The 25,213-nt window shown below is 46.2% G+C and overlaps 1 protein-coding gene across 1 annotated transcript in view; it reads right to left on the reverse strand.

Annotated features, from left to right (window-relative positions):
- Positions 1–22,779: 22,779 nt before the first annotated feature.
- The window catches only part of SHQ1 (SHQ1, H/ACA ribonucleoprotein assembly factor), a 52,666-nt gene continuing 50,232 nt past the window's right edge, over positions 22,780–25,213 (reverse strand). The window contains exon 13 of the mRNA XM_080625506.1: positions 22,780–23,708. Within this exon, the coding sequence (XP_080481632.1) occupies positions 23,063–23,708 (646 nt within the window). The 3' untranslated portion in view covers positions 22,780–23,062. The remainder of the gene's footprint in view (positions 23,709–25,213) is intronic.

The raw sequence follows: 25,213 nt of genomic DNA on the forward strand, positions 1-25,213 counted from the left end.
CGATTCTCCTTCAGGAACAGAGAGAACAATTTTACATGTGCTTTTACCTGACCTACCCAATAAATATGTGTTAATACAATGAAGTATCCAGAACTAGAAAGAAGTGCTAGGGATGGGAAAATGCAAGGGTCTTCCCACCAGTTCGCTTTCTCACACACAGGGCACTAATCACTTCCTGTGGTACATGTGTGCCAAAGGGCAGGGCCCAAAGTCCATGAAGTTAGCAGAAAAACTCGGCTTCAGCAGGTTTTGACCTGGGCCTGGAGCATGCAGGAAATTGCCTTTGCTCTTTGTTTTAATGCGGCTGAAGCACGGGACAGCCACACACAGCTTTTGTAGCTCAGTCTTTGCTCACTGCCGAATGGATGCTCATTTCAAGATGCAGAGGGTTTGAAACCAAAATGTAAAGCATAGAACTGGGTGGTCGTAACTGATGCCAGGCACAGAGCTGCCACAGGAAACCCATGCGGAACAGCATGCCCAGTCCCAGCAGCCAGTGGAATAAGAGACAATCCCCCCACAGCGCAACCTGGCTGGGAAATACAGGGCCTTCTCACACAGCCTACTCCTGCATCCTCCTCTCGTCACCTTCCTCCCTGGAGACACCCCACCGCCTGCCCAGGCTCCCACAGCCCAGTGCTTGATGCCTGTCTGTCTGTCCGTCACAGATGGTTTCAATTCACACATACAGGCATCCGGTCCCCTCCTTCCTTCTCTCCCAGGCTCGCCAGGGCAGGAGGGAACAGGGACTGTTACATCCACTCAGTCATCAGCTGCTGCATTTGCTGGCCAGAGCATGTCTGTACCAAACACGACCTGTTTCAAAGCCGAGCAGCCAGCCTGGCCTGGAGAACAAACCTTCCTAACCCCATAACAACATCCTGATGGCTCAGCAAATAGGTATCAAGATTCATGAGGCTTGAAATAAAACCTAAATCTGCCACTTTGAACTTCTTGGCAACTGGTTCAGAGCCTTTGAAGCTGCATCCTGGTCCCACCTCCCTTCCTGCTCAAATGCAGTGCGGCTTCCATCAGATGGCCAGCACATTGGCGGCAGCAGCAGCACCCCGGCAACATCCTGGTCCAGGCACTGTCTGAAGGGAGATTCACGGGGAAGGTACCTGCTGGGGGGGGTGTTGAGGGGAATTAATAAGCAGAAAGAAAGGATGAGTTGTCAGGCCCCCAGGATCAGACCCTAAAGGTACCTGAGTCAGGCCCCCACAGTGATGACTTTAGGGCACAGGGAGGTTTAACTCACTGGCTGAGGCTCAGCTGGTTCCCCGGTGGGTTTGGGTTTGGTTTTCTAGGGTGGGATGAATCACTCTTCCACATTTTCAGTTAAGTGCCTGGAAGGGTGCGAAACAGCTAAAATCAATAGAGACCCCAGCATTTGGTGGTTTCCTGTGGCTTTACTGCAGATGCCAGAAACCATCTGACCTCTGGGGAAAGGGCTTCATATGCAGAGGAGAAAAACTGGTTCTGCCACAAGAGCTGTGAGGACACGGTGGCCGGGTGATGCTCTCCAGCTCTCTTCACCTCCTCACAGAGCACAAGGCAACAAGTCAGAAAGAGAGGGGCTCCTGGGACCCCCGTGCCTGGCTGTGCCACCACAGGGGTCTCAAAGAGGGAGCAGGATGGGAAGGGGAGATTACAAGGGAGGGTTTTACGAGCTGGTATACGGCAACTTGCCATGGACGCCTGGGCACTGGGGGGGAGCCAGCACAATGCTCCTGCATTTATTAGGGGACCCGCTGGCTTACCAGGAAATTATACAACACTTAAATACTTTATACATGAAATGAGTTTACGAAGGAGCTGCTCGAGATTTTTCCATTGAGGAACCATTCTGAGATGGTGTGAGCAGGAGCTGGCCCTGCGATGCGGCATGGCTGAGTGGGATGGTGCAGGGTTTGGTGGCACAATGCCTCTGTATTGCCAGCCATAGGGAGAAAGAGCACAGCGTGCAGACACAAAGAGCCATAAAACAGGAGATCTTTCCCTGAAGCCTGCAAACAAATGTAAAAGAGCAAATCCCAACAGGCACATGAGAGCAGGGCTGCAGCACAGGCTGCAGACCCACATCGGGTTTTAATCTGTGAGTGTGGACACTGCTGGACAGAAAACTAAGCAGGGCAAATCCCACAGGATTCCCAAATCTGGGCCAGGCTGGGGAATGGACACATCCCAACTGGGGCTTCGTGTGCTGGCTCCCCTGCCCCACTGCCCCCTCAGGACATGGGACTAGATGGCAGCACTGCTTCTCAGGTCACCTTTAATTTTCCATGGATGCAAATCCAGCTGTGACTCAGCCTGGCCTCACGCAACAGGCAGGATCTCGAGGCTGCCAGGATGGTAACTGCCAGCGCAGTGACTAATGAACAATCCCTGCCAGGTAAGGAGTGACTTGGGCACACACCCCAGGCTAGCAGGTGCCAAAGCCAACACAGATAAATGACAAAGAACAAACCTTGAGACTAGAAATAAAACAGTGTGCTGAGCAGAAAGGTCACAGTAGTGACTGACCAGAAAAGTCATCGAGGCTATCGCAGATAAGCAAAGAAAGGAGGAAAAGATCCCCACACTTTCTTATGGCAGTGGGAGGCAGAGTGGTGTCAGGCACAGTCACAGTCATCTGCAAGGACAGGGAGGAGAGGGTGGCTGTTTCTGATCAGGGAGGAAAACTGAGGAGCCCCTACTGCCAGCATGGCTCCTACCTGTGAGCTCCTCAAAGTGTGTTGAAGATGTCTCTATCAACACAAACCAGAAGGGCTGCCCATGGCATGGTGCACGCAGCCGTTATCAGGTAACAGCAGCCATTGTGCCCATCCCAATGAAGAGCAGTGGAAAATGAGTTTTCCGTGGCAGGCGTAACTGTCAACACAGTGCTTGCATTGCATCGATTACCTCTGCAGAGAATGGGGACAGCCTCTCTATTGACCTTTACAGGGAAGACACCAAGCATCTGCAGGCTTTCCGCCGCAGAGCACAAGTGCTCTGCTTGCCTGTTACTGTCAAAAAGAGATGTCTCACTACCCCTGCCGTGAGGGCACAGGAATCATGTCCTGACAGTACCAGTTTGCCCTTGGCTTTGCCCAGAAATCACTGCACAGCTGCACAAGGACTTCTCCCAGCACCTTGTCTCCTGCCTGTGCTTCTGCTTCTTTGCCTTTGACTTTGAAGGCAAGGCTATGGAAGATACTTAACACTGAACAGCACCCTGCCCTCAGCCACCTCTAATCCTGGACAATACAGGCACGCACGGTCCAGCAGGCAGTAGATCATGTACAACTGCTGCAGTGTCACCAGCGAGGATGTGGCAAGCAGCAGCTACAGCCACTCACCCATGAAATGTAAATTTAATGCAACTATTTGCTATGTAAAGTGCTTTGCGCTTTGAAAAATATGCTATTATTTGTGCCTTTTATTGAGAGAGGGGGGAGAAATATATTCAGAAACAGTCTCTTGTGCATGTTCACTTCTTTCTGCATCCAGAGTTATGGAGTTTATATTGAAATTTAGCAGCTGTGGGAGACGCAGACCAACAGTGCCATCACCACTAAATCATCTCTTATTTAGCTAATGCCCTTCATCGCTTGCACTCTCCTGAAAAAGCTATGTATGGAATAGAAAATGACCTGCCGGGCTTGCAGCAAACTGGTCAAAAGCTTTCCTCCTTCATTTAGCTCCTCCAAAATACACTGTCCCAGCATCACCAACAACGTGTTCATAAATATTTCAGGACTAGTGGGTTTATTTTCCCAAGGGCCTTTTTTGTTTGCTTTCATTCACCTTTCCAAGATAATCCACCTCAAAACAGTGAAATCAATAGCAAAAGAATACGTGTTAAAATTAAAGAACATCTAAGCCACTACTATGACGTTACTATTAATCTATTTAAATTTATTACAGACACTTTGTAACTTTCTACTCACACTACCCATTAAGGAGCTGTCTGTTTTTAATTGCACATCTGTACTTATTAACAAAGAAAGGCAAGGAAAAAAAGGCTCTCAAATACTTCCAAATAGCATGGGATGGGTTTTGCCATCTCCTGACTTGCAAATTCATCTTTTTCCCACTTTCAGGTCAACATTGAAAATTATAAATATCGCAGCCAAGGAATCAGAGCCACCAGTAACTCAGAAATTAATAGACTGGGGAGGAAGCAGTTGAGTGAAAATAGTTTTTGTTCGAAGTAATGCAAAGGAACTTCTTTATAAATGTTATATATAACATCTATATAATGTGAATACTCTGTAACCACAGATTCAAAAGGAAACACCTCCAGTAAATCCCTGTAGAGAATGATCTAAGCAGAGCTCTCACATGAAATCGTTCAGGTTGGAAAAGACCTTTAAGACCATCGAGTCCAGTCATAAACCTAACACTGCCATGTCCACCACTAAACCGTGTCCCAAAGTGGCACATCTATTTGCTATGGGCTATTAACGCTCATGCAATCAATTAGAGAGAGCAGGAGAGAAGTAATAACTTCTTTGCTCTTTTAATTCATTCGCAAGCATCTGGCCACCTCCTTGGTCTTCAGTGAACAGACTTGAGGCTGACACAGGGCAGTTAACCTGCTCTACATCTATGGTGGGTGACAGAGCTTCCGCCAAAAGAACTGGGCACATCATCCCACCTCGTGCAGGCAACATGACATCCCTTGCGCCTGCTGAGATTCAACAAGTAACTATTACAAGCTAGTTATATCTTTATAAATCCCCCCAAAGAAGAATATACGTTTGCCAGTGAAGCCAAATCATGAAAGGCCATGTGGCATGACCTACAAGACAGCACGACTGCTTGCTGATTCCTTTTCTTTCTTTGGTTCAAAATCAATTAGCTGTTTGCATTGTATTGTTTAAACTGCAGGTCAAAGACTTGTTTTGCTCTAGAAAATGTGAGTGACTGCCTGGCCAGGCTAAACTTGGTGACAAGATTGGTCAGTGGAGGTGACAAGTGCCTCATCATCCTCAGATACTTGGTAAGGAATGTCCCTGCACCAGATCTTAATCTTTCACAAAGTCAGGTGTGTTAAATGCTGCAGCAGAGTAGCTGGTGTGCCAGTATGAGAGCAGATGCACTTCATCTCAGGATGACACCACCTCCCATCAGAACCTGTGGAGGGTGGCTGCAAGGGACACTGATCAAGAAGCTCAGCAGAGACCCCCCCATGACCCCCATCCCTCACCCAGGTGAGTTGCAGGGGTTATCTACTGGGATCAACCTGTTGATGCAGGAAGTTGAAGATTGATGATGGTGAGCAAGGTTTTCATCATTCAGTGAGATAACAAGAGACAGAGACAAATACTTCTGTAGGCTGCAAGGAGTGATCTTCCCTCGTGGTTCATTAGCTTCACAGAAAGCTTCATCTGCTGTCATTAAGTGCTACACTAATGGTACTGGGTGGTTTTCTAGGGATTTGACTCCAGGAGACATAGCAAAACTTGTATCAAGCACTTCTGTAAGACACACAAGTGTCTTAGTGATGTATTAGTGATGACTAATGTAAAAAAACCCGGGTAAAGAATGAAATGCAGGGCAATAAAAGCCATAAGGGTGGTTCTGTCATCAATTTGCTACACCACAAAAAGACGGACAGCAATAGGAAGGAAGGTGACCTGGAGCAGAGGTGCCCCAAAGCCTTATCGCAAGCTCTGCTTCTAGCAGGGGAAAACAAGCACACATAGCACTGAGTGCACCAGATAATTAGCATGGAAGACTTGATCATTTTCTGACTGACATCAGTGTGAATCAGGAGTGCCCATGGAATGCCCATGGAGTTACTATGGCAAAGCTTAAAGTAACAACTAAGCAGCAGAGATGCACATCCCAGCAAGTCAGACTGCACTGAACTCATCCCAGGTATGAGGACATCAGCCCCAGGTCCCCTGCCAGGGTGCAGAGGGGGCATATTTGCCTCTGCTGGGGGCTTGGGCAAAGCAGGCTGGACTCTGGGGAATCCTGCTCATGGTGTGCCCACACCCGCTCCAGGAGCCAGCCATAAATCTCACCCACTTACCTTCACTCCCCAGTACTGCTCCCAGTGCCTTCCAGCGGACCCGTCATGTGTAGAGACTGGAGGATGCAGACATTCAGTGCTCACGTAAGAACTTGCATGCTGTCCCCGAGTAGGACTGCAGGCACCAGGCTCAGTCTCAACCGTGGGGACCCAGGGCTGATTACATCCATCATCGCCTGCACAAGCTTCTGCCACTTTCACACATGCTTTTCTTTCTCATTCAGCAAACACAGTGAAAAGGGTTAAAACCTGAAGCCATTTATAATAATTATTCTGAAGGTTGTCTAAAGATAATGTAGAAAATAACGCTGGATTTGGAAAAAAACCCTCTTTTAGCTTTAATAAAAGCATTTCAAAGCACTAGAGGGTTATTTATAGGGTGTGTAAATGTAACTGGAGGGGAGGCAAAGTAAAAGGAGTTCAAAGGGTGCCTGTGAAAAGAAAAAACCCACTGTGTTATTGACACCACTTCCTGCTTTCTCACACTCAACAACCTCCTTTAAACAAACTGGAGGAAACAACAGCAACAACAAAACAAAAAAAGCTACAGAGAGCTATTTAAGATTAAATAATACTTTTTGACAGCTGGTAGGAAAAGGACTGGTCCTGCATTCATGCTTACAATAGCGTGCTACTCCATACCCTTACTTGCATTGTAGAAGCATCTGAAAGCCCAGAGGGAGCTGCAAGATGTGGACAACAGGGACAGGGATGGTGCTGTGGGAATTGCTGAGCCCTGACCTGCACATCAACAGGCTGAGGTGACAGCAAGGAGCTCCCATGAGGATCCCCTTGCTCTGTAATCCTCCAGCAGCACTCATGGCTCATGCCTGGGGTATTTGTGTAGGACAAGTGGTTCTCATTCCCTCGGATTCCACCAGTCTCCAGCTTGTGAGGACCCCAGCTATTTAGGGATGCAGCTCTGGTCTCCCCACCACAGACACTGGACTTTGGTGGGAGACAGCACCAGCTGCTGGGGGCTGCCCACACAGCCTCTGATCAGGATGTGTGGGAGAAGCTTTCCTGGCAGACAGACAGCTCCAGGCAAAAATAAAACCATGTGGTGCCTTCATGTCCTCAGGGCGGCGAAGCATCCCTGGGCTGAACAGGGCAGAGAGGGAGGCTGAGGTCTGCCCTGCAGCTCCCAGCTTCTCCCAGGAGCAACATCCTCTTCCAGCTCACGCTCCTTGGCCATGTCTGGCCCTCAGGAAAGCCACCCCTACACACACCTACAGAAAACGCTCAGCTTTTCCCTTCAGCAGGCTCACCCACAAATCCATCCATAGCACTCTCCTTGCAGGCTCTTTCTACACCCAGCAACTCACACCTTTGTTTGGTCTTGTCTGGGGAATGGCCACATTCTCCTGTGCTGGCCCATGAAGATAGTCTTGCCCATGAAGATAGTCTTGCCCATGAAGATAGTCTTGCCCATGAAGATAGTCTTGCCCAGTCTTGCGTTTCCCATTCAACCCTCTTTAGCATCCTCACCCCACCGCCTCCTGCACATATTGGTACCCTGGTCAGAGATGCAGTGACACGCGTATTCTGACCTACTCATATACCCATGAAAGAACAAATTAACCCCTTGAGAACAATAAGAAGCACAGAATCAAAAGCTGCTAAACCAGGTCACACACAGCACCTTACAGAATGAAGCAATGAAGCAGAAGTTAAGGACATGCAATTTTGCCATGTTAACTCTGAGATTTTGTGCATTACAGAAGCCATCAGCAAGCGAGGAGGAGAGACACCAGCTGGCTGGGCATCTCCTGCAGGAAAAACTACAGCTTCTGCAGGTCTTTGCTCATGCAGAGGAGCTGCTGTGCAAACAGTGCCACAGAATGGGATATAGCACTTCTGCATCAGGCCCTCTCCTGTAGCTGCAGCTTGTTAAACGTGCACTCAGTGGTCTTGAGCAGTTCAAGCATGTGATGGAAAAGGAAAAGAAAATCCTTGGCAGGTGGCTTGAAAACTATTTGAGAGAACATGCACTAAGAAAAGTCTGCAAACGCATGAGCATATCAGAGGTGTGTATTCAGCTGGCAAGAAGCCTGTGTGTGGTTGTAAATGTTCTCCGTGCTTGCAGTGAGGAAAAAAAAAGTGATGGAGGAGGAAGAGACAGTTAAATTCCATGCAAGAACCAGAGCAGGGAGAGGGGCACACTAGGATAAGGGCACAGAATTACAACCCTCCCATTCATTCAGCTCCAAGAGGGAAACAGTGGCAGGCACCCTGCTGTACCATGAGGTCCCACCTGGAAACCTGCAGCAGCCCCCCAGAGGTGACCTTCCTGTTTCAAGCAACTTGCACCGAGCATTAATGAAGCCAAGAGGATTACAGGACATGAAAGCTTCACAAATACATACGCTTTAAAATGTCTTCTCCTCTTCATGTTTTGCTATTCCTTTAAAAGGAGAATCAAAACACATTACACATTAGATTGCTAAATGAACAGAAAACCTGGGGGCCTGGGAGCCCATATCCCAAATGAAATGGCAGCCGCCGAGGCCCTCCAGGCTTTCCTAATGAGCACTAACAACACAGCCAGGGCACACAACAGCACCTCAGTTTTGGGGGCTGAATCTCAGCCCCCGTCTTGCATGGTGTGGGGAAGAGGCACCTTCGAGCAGTGGGGGAGGAGAGTTTGCAATGCACTTCACTGAGCTCAGGGATGAGCAATGCTGGGTGAAAACAACAGCTACAAAGGCACTTTCCTGTTCTGAAAAATCAGCATGCTGCAGGAAAGACATTGGTTCAGCTGGCTGCTTCCCTTCTGTTTCAGGAGAGCCAGCCAGTGTGTCAGATACTCATTCATTTTGGGTTAACTATCTTTTCCATTTCTGAACAGCTCCAATTTCCTTGATGTCTCGGGGAATGGTTTATGAGGAAATAGAGCCTTGAGGGTGGACAGATGGAGAAAAATCTCCCTTCTCACCAAATTGATCGCTATAATCTTTCAGCTGCTCAGCGCAGACCCGGGCTGCTGGCATTTGGAGGTGCCACAGAGCAGCCTGTCTGGTGCCGTTCACTCCCTGCCCAGACCAAGATCTGGGAGGAAGATGGAGGGAACAAACCCAAACCATTTCACAGGACAGAAGGAATTCAAAAGGAGATTGGGAGGGTTCAGATCTGGGGTCCTGCTCCGGCACTGAGCAGCCCCAGGGCTTGCCCACAGACAAGGCTCGTGCTGATTTAATTGCTGCCCTTGCCCCCTCACTCTGCTTCCACTATTCTGTGGCATAAAGAAGCTTCACAACACTGCTGCTTGATAACAAGAGGGAGAGAAACTCACCATCCTTGTTATGAAGCACTTGTATAACAACATATCCATGACACAGGCTGTACCTGAAACTGCTATGGTGCTGGCAGGGAGACATTGTGAGACCTCATTGTGAGGCAGTGAAGGGTGGGTTAAATAAACAGCTGCTAGGAATGATTTGACACAGATCAACCTGCCTGAGGGCTGGAAAATGGACCTTGAAAGGTCTGTTCCTTTCCCATTTTCCCTGATCTGGTGACTTTGCAGGTACAGTTTTCCTTCCCCGGTCCTGTAAAGTTCTAGGGATGCTGAAAATGTGACCAGCTCAAGCTGGCCACAGATGCTCTGGTGGTAGGAACCATCTTCCCTCGAAGGGCAACCTTGGTTAGCCAGCATTGAGCAAAATAAGAATGCAGGAAGGAACAATGATGAGGCACAAGATGCAACCAGGTCTGTAGGGGAGACACCTCAGCCTACACAGATGTAACTCAAATGCCTGCACTTGGTACTCAGGGCAGAGCCGTGGTGACTCACTTGACCATCACCTTTCTGGTCCTGAGACAGTTTCTCAATCCTCCTCCTCCCCTGGGGTTCACTTTTCAGTTCAGGCTTCAGGAGCAGCCCCAGCACAGGCAGTTACCCCCACTCACTCAGCAGCCAGCACCCAGGGCAGCAGGACATTAACCTGGCCACGGGGAGGTTTCTGGCCGAGGTACCCATCATCAAAAGGTAATACAGACCTGGGGTGAAAGCATTCATAGGAGACCTGTCAGTAAAGCACACCATGCAGGTGACACAAGCCCCTCAACAAACACCCATCAGAGCCATCCCCACAGCTCACCACCATCATGCCCTTCTCTCCTTTGGCTCCAGTCACTCCTGTGACTCTCAATTAACATTTAAGATCCCACTGAATAGCTGCTGATTTATTTCATTTCTTGGGCCAGTAATTTATGGAAATATATTCTTACAAATCAAACAAAATGCACTTTACTAATAAATGGGCCATTCCCTGACATTTCGCAGTGTAAACGAGCATTTCTGCCCAGTGGCATGTTGTCCCATGACTGAACCCCTATAAAGGGCTTCAGAAATATCTATTAGCCAAGCTCATTAGTTGAAATATCATTAAAATAAATTATATTTCTCTACACATAGGCCCCAAAGTGAATACCACTCTCCATGATTACAGGTCAAACACTCATTTACTCTAAGGACTCTTTGCACTGAAAATAGAAAGGGCATTAAAATTACTTTATGCAACTGCAGTGGTACAGAAGAGTCCTGCTACAGGAATGGATTGGCCCTTGCCTCATTGCTTAGTTTAAAATCATTAACATTGAAGATGTAGAATTTATGACAGATTTTCTTTTCCATAAGGACCAACAGTTTCCTGCTGGTTCTGCAAACATTAAAAAGATCTTTACCTTAATTGTACTGCTCTTCAGGTTTATCCATGTATTCATTTAACCTGTTTAGAGACCCGCTTTAGGGGAACACTAAGGTGAGTTTATATTGGTGTAGCTCAATTTCTCACGCCTCTGAGGGTGGGGGTGGTTTGATTGTTTCCATTATTCAGATTAAACAAAAGTAGCTCCGTCTCCATACAAACTGCACAAACTCAATCAGGCTGATTTAAACCACTCCCCATTGCCAGGGCTGCTTTACTGCCCTCTGCTAAGCCCTTGTGCCACTGCTGCACAGTAACTCCTTGCATGTCCCGCTGTGCTCTGACACTTCTTTGTCTCCAGCAGCAGCTTTCACTATGGTCTTCACTATTGTTCCAGCCCTTGCCCCAAGCCAGGATGTGGCAACGGGCTCACTGGTGGCTCACGAAGTGCCCTCCTCAAACAGCAAAGGACAGAAACAAAGCACATGTGTACAGGGATACCTGGAGATGATACAGCAACAGGCAATATGCTTCCAAACCCAAGCCTGCATAACTGCACCTCCTATCTGAATGCTTACCCCACAAACCAACTGTTTTTGAACAGCAGAGATAGAGCTATTGATTGATGTTTTCATTGTTGGCTTTGCAGAGCCCACGCTGCCAAAAAGGAGCTTCTCCTTCTATTTCTTGCCATACCTCATCACCAACAAAGTCATTTCCAGAACTCTGAATAGTTGCATTTGTTTAGAACATGGAAGTTAATAGGACGCAGTGGCATCACTGATGACATAGCTGGAGTGCATGTGGTTCCAGAGAGGTCACACAACCCTTGCTGTGCTCTACTCGACCCCTCTGCTATGGGTGATTGATGGGAGAGAGAACTCCTCTAGGGTGGCTCCAACGTCCCTGACTAAGTTTGCAGAACTAATAGCTACTGATGAATAATATCGTCAAGGCAGAGTGAACACGGCCACCCACAAAGTGATTTTCACAGCAGGCTCCTAACAGACTGAAGCAATGAGAACCTTTGGCCAGGTGCTTCCATGTCTCGAAAGAAAACCCTCCCAAAACACCACAGCAACTGAAGTTATACCTTCAAGCAGGTATTTGCACACCAGACCTGCAGCTGCTGTAACTGCAAACACAAATTAGACAGCAGGCAGCTCCGGAGCCTGGATCTCAGTCATCTCTGGAGTGAAAAGTACATGTTATTACAGAAGCAAGTTGTATGTTGCTATTCTCAAAGCATCACATGAGCTGTATTTTCCTTGTTAGCAGCACCTTGAGAACATTACTGCCAATGTAACAGAAATCCGGCATTAAGGTCCCCCTGTTAGCGCTATGGCAGATTGCATGGAGAAACAATGCAGTGATTGAGGACCTGGACTAATCACGCCAATTGATATAAATTACCATGTCAGCTATATCGCTGCCACAGCCTGCAGGTTTACACCTCATTAAGCTTCCAAGTGCCAAATGAATCAACAGGGTTCAGCAGAACCATTCTTAATTAATTGTTGTAGCAACAGGGAGAAAGTAACGGAAAAAGAGAATCAGAACTCGCAGTGAACACTGAACACGGGCAGGTTTGCCCAAACTGAAACTGCTTCTCCGATTTAGCATTTGAGATTAAAGACACCCACGTACTAATCTCAGCCAACAAATAACTGCCAGGGGCTGCTTTTGGACTAGGGTGGAGTGAAAATACAGGCTGGCAGCTTGGAGAAGTTTTTCATCGGGCTCTTCAGTTTGTTTTGCATAGCTCGTCAGGCCCCAGCGTCTTGCTGCCTGTGAAGTCTCCAGGTTTGGATTTCCCACCCCACCCGCTGCTGGGCACCTCGGCATCTCCCAGCGCTGATGGAATTTGCAGTTCAGCAGCTTAGTTTTAAGTCTGAGCCGAACGTGTCCATTTTTTTCTGTCCACATTCCTCAAAGCAAGATGCAAACTTACCAGTGAGGGAAGGGGCCAGGAAAGATGTGGTCTCACCTCTGGCCTCTTGCTCTATTGAATCTGCTATGCCAGGTTGCTGTAAGGACACAAGGTTGAGCTCAGGGGACAAAACAGCAGCAGCCATAACCAAGTTGGAAAAGGACTCTCCAGTCCCTCACCTGAAAGGATGCCCTTGTCCTCACAGGAAGCTGTCCTCCAGGACATGGCAGTGCCAGAAGTCTCATCAAAGCCTGGTAGAGCTGTAGCTTAGAGCTTGTCATAGAAAGCACAAGCACAGCCCGTGGGACTGTAGCATCTCCTGTGGCTGAACATAGAGCCAGCCTCCACAGACACTGTGCTTTAACACCTTCTTGTTGCATCTTCAGGGTGGATTAAACACAGCCCCCGTGCTCCATCCCAGGCTGCAAACCCACACTGTGCCTGCTTGCAGAGCCCCATAGCTCCAAGCACAAGCAGCCTGGGCTGGCAGAAGGCAACATCCAGCTCACCATAGCAGAGTTACACCACCACACCAGCATGCTCGTGGACCAAATCCAGCCAGGACTCCAGGGTGTGCAGCTCATGCTCTCCAGGGGAGTTTTGTGTATCTTCTTCTGCCTGACCTCACACATGCATTACACCAGCTTAAAACCTCCCCAGAGTTCACATCTGCTTACCACACAGCTTGTAATTGCTTGTGTAATGCAATGGTCAGTTTAGCACTCAAACCACACTTCCAGTGTTGAATGCCTACAGGTACTTACATTTTCCCCGTCGCTTCAGTCATCCAGCCCACTTTCCCTAATCTATACATCCATCTAATATTTGTATCACAGTGGGGTTTTGACAGCTACAGCTTGTAGCTGTCAGTTTTTCTCCAGCTTTCAGGCCCAGTTAAACTACATCATTCAGTTATGTTGTACCATTGATTAACTTGTAATTTAAGTAAGTAAAATACAAGTTCAAGACAAAAAATAGAAATCTGAACACAGATTTCATCTCTTTGATGCTTGTAACTGGCAGCACCGCAGCACAGCACAGGAAGTGTTGCTATGTGCATTTTAAGGAAAGCGGGTGCCAGGAGATGCCTGTGGCCACTCAAGAGAATGGCAGCAGAGTGATGAGCCCAAATTACCTGTCTCCTATCCTGCATCCTTTCCTCCTCAGCCCCTTTTTCCTTCTTTTGTACCTGGGCTTGGATCCAGTGGAAATACTTGGCCAATTTCAGGGAATTCAGGGCTGTATTAAAATAACAGCCAGGAAAACCTGATACTGCAACTCCAGGCCTTTTTGCAGGACCTGGTTAGGGAGAGGCCCCTGGTGAAAGCTGATGTCAATCCCTCAGCAGCAGCAGGCAACACACTCGCAGCTCAGGGCTGCCAGCACAATGCCTGCTGCATTCCCATGCACACAAGCACATGCAGCAGGGTCTGTATCACGTTATCAATGCAAGTATCTTCCTGTGACTTGCCAAAATCCAACTGGTTCTTTTACAGGACTGGGACTTCACCTGCTTCCTCAGATTAATTTGAATGTCACCTCCTACCACCCTAATACATCATCATTTTCTTTAGTTTCTCTTTTTCCACATATAAATCTATACTAAATTAATGCCGATAATGACTCTTGAAGCAAAAAATGATCTTAAACTGTATTTCTAAGCCTCATAATTCCTGTTCTAGTAACTATCGGTACTGAAAAAAAAACAACTGCAGCTTGGTTTTGATAAAGTTGGGGCCAAAAATCATTTATAAATATTTTGTTCGCTTACATATATTACAGCAATTGGCGTGCTAACATTTCCACATTTGTTTTATTTTAAGGGATTTAAGGTGCATATCAGAGAATTAACAATCCAAACAGAATAGCAGTAATAGGAATAGGCTCCCAAGACCATTTATAAACAGTTAATTGCTAAAGGGCCTCCGCTAATAGCGTTCTGCAGCGAGACAAAGGAGAAGCCCAGCACTGGAAGGCAGGTTCTTGTGTGGAAAGTCACTTCACACCTTAATTACAGCTTCTGCCAACCACTTCAGATCTGAAGTAGGGATGCTTTCTCTGGTGAGAGGATACCATTAGTGTAAGAAGCAGTTAGCACCAAGGCTGCAAACTGAGCAGCACCTGGGGAAATCACCTCGCAAGGGGAACCCCCTCAGACTTGATTTTAGCCACTTTGGAAAGCAAATTGATTAACACATGTACACACACACACACACACACACACAGAGGCTTCCTTTGCTGCCTGCCTACACGTTCATTGACACCCGATCAGCTGTGCAATTAATAACAATAGCACAATTTAGGGCTTTTCATTAGGGTCATTAAAAGCATGGATTAAGGCTGCACAAGCTTACTACTTCTGCAATACAGAATAGATTCAGGAAAGACGTATAACTGTAATTATTCATAACTCAGATCCCTGAGGATTTGAGAGCATAATCACGTTAGCATCGGTATCTTCTTGGAATAAAGATTCTTCCCAACTTCTAGAACCATTGCACTTACTCTCAGAGGCTGTACATATCTTTCATGACCGTGGCCAATGAAGTCTGCTGTCAGACATCTGAAGACAAAAGGCAACTTTCCACTGGTGCTCCACGCCAAATCCTTGCCTAATAGTTCAGAGCAGGGATGAATGACTGGAGCGCTGCCAGGCACCTCGGTTCAGTTTCATACTTCTCCTACATGATCCTCACACAACTTTGGCTTTCGATACAGCCTGGTGTGTCACGGCGGATGGAGCCGTGGTCCTTCCCACACGGTGCCACAGCAATCCTTCCAGGCACACTGTTTCTGCTCCTGGGCTTTTGCCTCTGCTGTTTCCCAAAGCAGCTCAGATGTTGCTTTGCAGGCCTGAGCAGGGCACAGGTACGGCAGAGTTAGGAAGAAAAGCAAAGTGTTATAACTTACACCAGGTCTTGGGGAGAGGCAGTTTCAGCTCACACCTTCACCCCAGCTATAGGGACCAGGCACAGAGCAGTCACGACAGGTATAAAGCAGTGTGGGAAAGCAACTGGAAGGATGGACCAGAACTCTCAACTTTTGAATGCTGTCTTAGTTATGTGATCATTCCAGAGGATTCCTAAATTAATGTCAGGGCTTGCAGCTCCTGAGTAATGTGCCAGGTACAGCAAAGTTAGGATACAGCCCATGGACACAAACCCACACAGATGCACACTGTAACTCCTCACAGCACTGTTCCAATGGATAAGGCAATTTAAAACCCGGAAGGATACACATCACAACTTTAACTTAATGACAGTCTCCTGCCTTCCAAATGCATTATTTCCAGGATGTTACAGCCCCTGTGCATTAGTCCTTACAATGGCACACAACACGTCCTGGCCATCTTTTATTCCTCAGGTATTTTCCAGTTGGGCTAACAAACAAACTGAACTGATGAGTTACCTGCTTCCAGTTGTTAGCAGCCTAGCAGAAATCAGCAGGAGAGTGAGCAACACGTTACCCTATTGCCACTATTGATCCATCAGCAATCCTCAGGATGGGAAAGGGAGGAGCAGCTGTGGAGGCATTAAGCTGCTTGTCCAGGACAGCAAACACTGAGTAGCAGTGACAGCTTGTCCCTATGCTCTGCCTGCTACTCCCAGCTCTGGCTCTGACAGTCCTGAGCTACTTCTTCCTAAACCCACAGAACAAAGTATTGCACTTTCCTTTTAGCACATCATCACTGAAACCCTGATTCACAGGCTCAGGTGCTTTGACCTTGTCTGCTTTTACACTTCTACATTCAGATCTTTAAATGAATCACCTAATTCCAGGTAACTGCTTTCAAATCCAGCCGAATGGGGCATGAATCTTGCTGAATGAGAAATGCAGGTCTCTATAGTGAAATAGATTAAGCGCTGATACACTCCCCATTTTGTTTCAAGACTCCAGTTGCGATTGCCTGCTCTAATTTGAGATGGGAAGTCTCGCTATAGGGTAATTAAGCACCCGAGGAGCTCAGGAGAGCTGCCTGCCAGCACCTGGCAGTGGGATTCCCCTTCCAGAGGCACCTGCACTAAATGGTAATTCCTCCCCTCCATTTCCCACTTCACTCTCCGACGCTTCTCCCAGCGGCTCAGAGGAACAGATGGAGCAATCACCCTCCTCCTCTCCACAGTACGGACCCCTGCTGCTACCCAGCGCCTTATGCAGTTGTAATACACATAATTAGGCAAATCAATGGACAATGCAGCATATTAGAGGAGGAGGAGTTACATCAAGGCAAAACACAAATCCCAATTTATTTACTACAGGAAATGGGATATTTTTACACAGTTGCCAAAAATTGCAAGCACAAGATGAGAAGTAATCACAGCCCTGGCAGGTAGGGGCTGCAATCAGGTCACTACCTGGACTGTGTGGAGCACAGTTGAGGGGAGTTTGTTCTCATCTTGATATGCAGTTGATTTATGCCTTAAACATCTCATTACCATTTATGAGTTGTACTCCCAAATCTCTCACACGTCCATAATTAGAGAGAATGATGTTTACTGCCATTCACCCTACCACTGCCTCCAGACTGAAAAGCACAACTGAAGGTTGCAAAACGCTTGTTGCATGCAGCATCCCTCCCTGTCCTTCATGGAGAGCCAAAGCTCACATGGCAGTGGCCGAGCACACACAGCTGCTGTCTCCTGACAAACTTTCTCCTCTCATTGCTCCCCAGGCACAGATTTGTTTAAGGTCAATGCTGGCCCTGTGCTCCCTGCACAGCAGCTTCTCACCTCTGCTCCTTCACCCCCTGCAGCTCCCATCCCTTGAAAGGAGGGGGTGCAGACTCACCACATCCAAGAGGCAGAATAGAGGTGTGAGAAATAAAATAGACTGACATAAAGAGCAGGCGTGCTGCGGACACATGCCCTGTGAACAGGCAAACAGACAACAGGAGTGATGTACAGAGGTACACCAAGAGCAGCTTAGCTCACGAGAAGCGGGGTTCTGTGCTCAAAGTGGGGCTGTGCACAGGGAAAGCAAATCAGTGATGAGAATAAGACAGGCTATTAAATTTCTGAGCTCTTCAAAGAAGGTGCTCTGCCTGCCAAGTGGAAACCCCAGGGATCTGTTTCCAGTGCTTGAAGCAGTCTCACACACACACACACACACACAGAGTGGGTTTTATCCTCATTTCTTGACTCGAAGCAAGGCTATGCCTGGGGATCACCAGAGATCAGGGTCTACCCAAAAGACAACCACTGAAGCACTGTTCAAGTAGTGTGAGGCCTCACAGACCCCGCTGGGCAGAGGGCTAAGAGGTCTGCTTTACAGAGGTATCAATACACAGTGGAACAGGGAGCCAAGCCTTCACACACGCTTTTGTTGTATTTTGTAAGAGGTTTCTGGCATCTGCTTTTGGCCAGGTTTCTCTAATTTTCAGGGAGTTAGAGGAGCAGTGACTCCAGCTGGTGTGGCTGAGAACCTCAGCTCCCAAAGCACCGATGGCCTTCAGTCAGGCGCTGTTACTGACACACAGAAAGGTATTCAAGGATACATCACAAACTGCAGATTTTCGTCTCATGCCCTTGCTCAGCCCAGGTCAGTAGCAGTTTCCACTGCCAGATTTGAGCTTATTACTTTTCAATGTATTTCTGTCTTCCTTTTCCAAAGCCTGGACTTTCCTGAGCTAGGTAGGCCCAATACCTCTGTGAAACCAGCGAAAACGATTTGGAAGTCACTCAGAGCATCAACAGTAAAGAGATGGACCAGGCACTGAGGTCACTGGTTAGTAAAGTTACCACCTCACTGACCTAAAACCTTCTGTCCTTTTCCATGCAAATCACTATCCAGCACTACCCGAGTAAATGAAGCTTCTCCTGCAGAGATGCTGGGGCAGAGCTGTCCTCCCCCATGGAGCTCTGCCAACATCTTAGTCCTCACCTAAAGGACACAGCTTTTGTTCTTGTCCTGAAGCATCCTCAAAATGGCGCCAACTGTGCTCAATTGTACTGCGGCTTTTGAATAGGAGAGAACATGTAATGAAATGCAAACCAACATTACCAAACGCATTTCAAGTATGATCTAAGTCAGGTCTCCATCTGCAGTATTTGTGGAAGTGGTACTGTCACTTCTCCAAAACCTAAGGATATAAAAATAGCTTGATTTATGGGTACCACAATACTACAAACTCATTGTGTCAGTGCAAAATCATGCCTCACACATGCCCACATAACCACAGGCTCAGCCCACTTGCCACTAAAAAAAGAGGGAAACAGACCCATGACAGGCTCAGAAAATACGTTAAAATCAGTGACTTGCTAACACAACTGACACCAATAGCATTTGTTTGTGTGCTATAGAGGTGTAAATATCAGCCATTGCCAAAGCCTTTCAGAAAAGCCTGTGAGTTCCCATTAGCTATTTCCCTGGGTGCTGCACCCTGCTCACTGCAAAGACCCCCAGGGTGTAGAAACCAGATTTGCTCCATGTAAAAGCCCAAGTCCAACCACAGCAATTCCACATTCATTTTGCTCTCCCAGCTTATCTTCTCACAGTTTTGGAGTGCATTTTTGCTTATCTCAGAGACAAATGGCCTCCAAGGAGAGCTCTAAACAGCAGAGCTATTTATCTGCTTGACATGTGCTTCCCTGTTTGTTTTCTCCAGCCTTGAGACAGGAGGCTCAAGCTTTGACAATATTCAGCTGTGTCAATGGCAGAGGGTTGCCTGGCTCCTTCACTCCAGTGCTGTGAATCAATTTCTTTGCCATATTTATCATTTACTGTAGTAAATCAAGTCTAATCGATGCTTTCTTCTTTTGATATAGAGCAAAGCCCTTGCAGACTTTTCAGAAAGCTGTTTGGAATTAGGAAAAGCTAGGGGTGTGTGGGAATATTTAATCAATTCAGCACTGTTTTTTTCTCTGTGGAACATCCTGTGGGTCACCCTGTCCCTGTTGAAAAAAGGAGAAGACAACAAAACAGTTGTGTTTAGCTACTTCTGATTGTTTCCAGTTCTTAAAGCACTGTATGAACAAGTGTCTCCCAAAACACAAGTGCATCCGCACTCTTTCTGAGCCAACTGCTGGATGCAAGGGCCTCCCTCCCTCTGCACACGCATCATGTATTCCCCTCTGTCCTGCCAAGCAGCAGAGCCAAAGCTTGAGAGCATCGGAATCACCTTCGTTCTCATTCACCAGGGCTCTGTTACAGTTCAGCAGGTCAAGAGAACAGGGCTGCCATCAAGAGCACAAACAGGTCCTGCTGATCTCTCTCTGCCATCCTTGGCAGGAGCAGCACTCCAGGCAGCAGAGAGGATGGAGAACAGACTCCCCTGGGACCTCGGGCATGAAGCCAGGCTGCTACCATTTACTTACCCAGGGTTACTTACTCTCTGTAAGGACAGCTCACGAACATCTCTGGAAGGATGTGGGGCTGGGAACGACACCTTGCCTTCACCAGGGTCTGGGTAAGAATGAAGACTGGTGCTGTCCCAGCGACAGTCTGCTGCAGTAGAGAAGTGCTAGGACATTAACTGAAGCCATCTTCCCACAGCCACCTTAGCTGGCTTCAAGGGAGCTCCGCACCACTGCCACAGCGTAAGGCTGGGAACAAAACGCTCTATTTAGCCTAGATCTCTAACGTAAAGGTAACTGATTAATAACAAGACATTCAACAAACTGTATTTCCAGCTCTGCCTAATCTCTCCCCCAGCAAAATGCCACAGCATTTCCCCCCTCAGGCTTAGCTCACATTCCAACTTATTTTCAGTAGGAATTTTGTCCAAACACTGCAGTTCTTTCCCTTCAGACTGTTTACGATGACAAGCAATAACTGCCTTAAAACAAAGTATTGGCTGTGCTACAAATAAGCTTGGGTGGATAAGGTGGGCAGGGGCACTAGAAATGGAGAATTGTAAAACCAGCAGAACAGACTACACATGAGTTCCACATGTATGAACCAATTTCCAGCCTGGAAAAACTGCGTAAGAACAATTCCTATAGATGTATCCAAACAGCTCCTCTACATAAATTTGACTCGCTTCTTACAGAACCCACAGGAGCTTAAAGGATTGAAGCATCAGGGGTGGTGGGGTTTGGGGGGGTATTTCCCCCCCCAAGTGGTTCATGGATTCAGCAAGCCTCAGTTTTGCCTAAACAAGGTTGCAGAGCTCCACGTTTCTTTTAGAAGTGTCTCTGTGTGTTCTTTCTGGAGAAGCAAAGCTTCTCTTTCACACAGACACTGCTCATCCTGAGCACTCTGGGTGTGCTGGATAATGCAGACACACATGAAATTCTTATCACCCGGTATGGAAGAACTTCCCACCCCATCACTATAACGGTCACATGAAATTGCTGTTGATCAGTGTGTAACTGTTCACATTCATTATCAGTTCCACAACCACTAAGTGTGGAGCTCTGCAAAAAGGCAGTGCTGAACATCAACACTGGAGGAAAAGGGGAAGAAAGCTGGGAACGGGAATGGGCCCGAGAGTACAACACACCGCAGCACATTTCCCCAAGTGCAGATGTGCAGAGAAAGAGCAGGGCAACAGCAGAAGGAAAGACAGGACACTGGAGACTTGCGGGAAGCGAACAGGCACCAGGATGTTTTCAGAGGCAGAAACAGAGCTCAGTTATGCAGGGTCTCAAAGGTGACAAAATCCCTGACAACGAAGTTAACATCTGTGTGCATGTTCCTCATTTGTGTGCATTTACTATGGCATCACATTGTATGGACACTGCAGATACTTACACCCAAATGATATTCACACAGGTAGACGGAAAAGGCTCACAAATGGCATACAGAAAGCATGCTTTAAGCACACAAAGAGCAAAAATATTAACTAAAGATGTTGTCCTCACTCCAGAAGAGGCAGCCAGGCCCTGCAAGTAAGGTCTGTTGGAAAGAGCTCTCCTCAACAGTCTGCCACAAAATGGGAGAGTGAGGAAAGGAAAGAAGAAATAAAAAGTGCTCAAGACCTGGGCTATTACAAATACCTATCAATTTTCACAACATGTATTTCCTAACTCATGCTATATAGTTTCTCCAGCCCATGTTCAGCTGAAGGAAGTTTCAGAGTTCATACCTGTAATCTGGGGACAGTGGGAGGAGGGTTACTTTTTCTTAAGCACATTTCTCCCCCTCTCTCAGGCATATGCTGCATAATTGCAGCCGCAGTGTAGGTTTTATTGCTACCATTTAGAAGAGTAAGTGCTCACTGACACGCAAGATGGGAAAGGTTCCTCCCCTGGGGAACAGAACACAGAGACTGATTAAGCAACCGGTGGGTATTTAAGAACATAAAAAATAGTGGCAGATCAGGGCTGCAGCCCTCCCTGAACAGGAGCCGGCGCAGGAACAGAGCACGCCTGCTGCTTTCCAGCAGGGTGTAGCATTGATGAAGAATAAGTCTTTAAGCTTAGGATTTTTATACACTTTTTAGTAGCAAAAATGTTGAAAAGTAATTACATTTGCTGCTCCAGAGGCACGAATCAGGGGCTCTTGTTCTGTCAGGCAGGTGAAGCAAACCTGGTGGTCCATGTCCCATCCTGTCTCCCTCCCAAATCCTTTTGTAGAGACTGAATAACAGCAAAGAATTTGCAGCAGCCACCTGAATTCATGAACTTATTTACAGTTAACAATAATCAGCACAAAATATATTGACTGATTGGATTATTTTAACATTATAAAGACAAAAATGAGTCAGCCAAAGCTACATGAAACACTGGTAACATAGCTAGGTCTAGACAGTACTGGTTTGCTTCCAGTCCTACACTCAATTGCTGCACCCCGTTGTTTCTTCCATTTTGGCTAACATTACTGTGGTGATACCAAGAGTACACACAGAAAGAAACAAATAATTAGTTTCTAGTTTTTGAAGAGTAATAGTAGCGTGCGTCCACACATAGAAACCTTTCAAAAACAGCGTAAAAGAATAAATACATGACAAAACTATTGAAATAACTGAAAAACTGCAGAAATATAAGCTATAACCCTTCTTATACTGATAAATTCCTTTATTTTGTACAAAAAATAGAAAATATACACTTAAAAATATTTTTCAACACTATTTAGACTTTAAAAGTTATAACCATTTTTTTAAGAGCTATGAAGCAAAATATCATAAACAACTTCATACAAACATAATGAGGATATTTTTCAAGTAAATGCCAACAGCTAAAGATAACTAAAATGATGCTACAAATCATTTCAATTGTATTTGATTAGGACATCATTCTACTACCAAATAAGCTTAATGGAAACTGTTTCTAGAAGTTTACTGAAATTACACATTCCCACATGCAGAGATCAAATGTGAGACTGAAAAATCTAACTATGAGGGTATCTATCATACAGTCATGTCAATTCTTTTCAAAGCAGTCTTGCCCTCCAAACTGTCAACACAACAAAAAAGAAAAATACCAGCTTCTTTCTGCAGCTCAAGATAGCCTTGGGAACACCTCATTATAGCAACGAGCTGCACTGCTAGTGGGTCACACTGTGTTCTAACACAGTCCTTTAGTCTTCATCTTCATTTGTGCCACAAAGAAAAAGCAATGGATTTGTCTTCGAAGACACCTCTAAGTAATTTCCCTTCCCATCAGTACCTTCTGAAAGTCTGTCAGGTTCAGATACACGGTTTTCGCCTTGCTCCTGCAAAATGCAGCCTGGAGTAGCCGATCCTTCAGGCTGTTCTGAAAGTCTAATTGCAGTGTGCATTTGCTTTCCTAATTCCACTATCAATTTTCCAGGAGGAGTTGCAGATTGCAAAGAAACCTTTGATTTTTCATCACTAACCTCAAACGTTGAAGTGTTTGTGCCCTGCCTTAATCCATTACAGTCAATAAGTGGAGCTGTCCTCTCCTCTTGAAGCGTGTCTTGTACAGAATTTATTTCCCCATCTTCACTGGTTGAGGACTCTGGCTCATCTGAATCAGAGCCTTCTGTCTCAGATGAAGTACTGCTTGATTCTTCAGAGTCACTTGTCTCCGACTCAGAGGAAGGCAGCTGTTGCCTGGAAACTCTGCCAGCAGCTTTTAACATGCTCTCTTCCTCTTGTACCAGCACTGCTGCTGCTTCCAGCTCTTCTAGTTCAAATCCTATGTGGGACTTAGTGAGTGTGGTTTTCTGCAAGGACTCAGAGAGTGCAGCCAACTTTTTTGACCTTTAACAAAGAACAAGATACAGAACTTTACAAACAGAACTTTCCTATCTGATAATAAGAACACAAATCTTAAACATTCCTACTATTTGCCTGGTTTGCAGACAACTTTCTCTGTCAATTATGATTGTAGAAGTAGATACTACAGACGGCGGAGATCAAAAGTATTCACAATTACTATTATTTTGGGTAACCTTTTCCCACAAGGGTAGCCAATACCCCCTGAACGTCTATGGTGACACTTTCAGAAAAGATAGTGCTTCTTTGATGTTTCAGCAGTGCACAGTAAGGGAAAACAGACCTTTTCAGGAATGCTGATAGCAGCAATCCTGCAGTATTTGGCTTGCTGGATTAAGTTCATATACAGAAATATTATTTTGGGTTACTACCCTTCCAGATATGTCTGTTAAATGCAGATGAACTGATAGAACATAACTGATCAGGTCCATCATGGTGATACATTCTCCTCCTGTCAAAGCTAGCTTGGTGCACCCATGATAACAGGAGATATTCAGTGCTGTCTGTAGATATGCTTCACCTTTCACGTATAACTCAGCTTAAATATAATTCAATAGAAATATCAGGAGCATTTAGATAAACACCTCTAACACAGTAGGCACGCTACGTCAGCTTCAGATCTTTGGTATAGCCAAAGCCATTTCCTCAAGCGTTTTGAAGTCAGCACATGCTTTACCAGAAATGCGCATCATGGCTTTATAAATAGAGAGAACAAGAAGTAAGAGAGTGCCTTGACATGGGGGGAGGGACGGAGGGGAAGGGGAGCGTAACGGGAAAAAGGGGTATAAAATAACAAACATACATCCTGTTTCTTGTTGTAGAGTTTTGCCTCAGACTATCAATCAACTTTTCACCACTTCCTGCAACAGCAGGTCTACTATAAATCCTGCAGTAACTGACTGGGTTTCATTTCCTCTGCCAAACCTGCTAACCTGCAAGGCATGACACACTGACACTGGAGCAAGTAGCTGATAATGTAATACATGACTCCTGCGAGGCAAAAGTTAAAGTGCTTGTTCTCTCAGTTGAACGATTTTAAAGATCTTTATATTCTATTTCCCAGGGGGCATAATTACTCAGTATAACACAGACACGTCATTTTTTTTTCTCCTAAAGGAATTGTATTTAACAGTGGGGGAAGGGAAAGTCAATACAGATTCTTTTTACAGAGACAGCACAACATTTAAAGCTAAACTTGGAATAAAACATACTAAAACTTCCTTCGTTCAACCCATAGACTTAGAAAACTAAGAAATAAGCAAGTGTTTACCAGAAGTAACTGAAGCAACAAAGAAAAATTTCTGTTCCTAGGATTTTTCAATCTGAAGCTAAAAATTAAATCACAACATCATCCCAGCAGCCTCCACTATGAACACGGGTACCAAATCTGAGAAAGCTGCTTACTTCACACTGCTCCAGTTTTTGCTGTTTGAGGATACATTTCCATTTTATTTTTGTCAAGAACTTGCAATTTTTCTTCAAAAGTTACA

This window comes from Psittacula echo, assembly GCF_963264785.1.
Source record: "Psittacula echo genome assembly, chromosome: 9".
NCBI lineage: Eukaryota > Metazoa > Chordata > Aves > Psittaciformes > Psittacidae > Psittacula > Psittacula echo.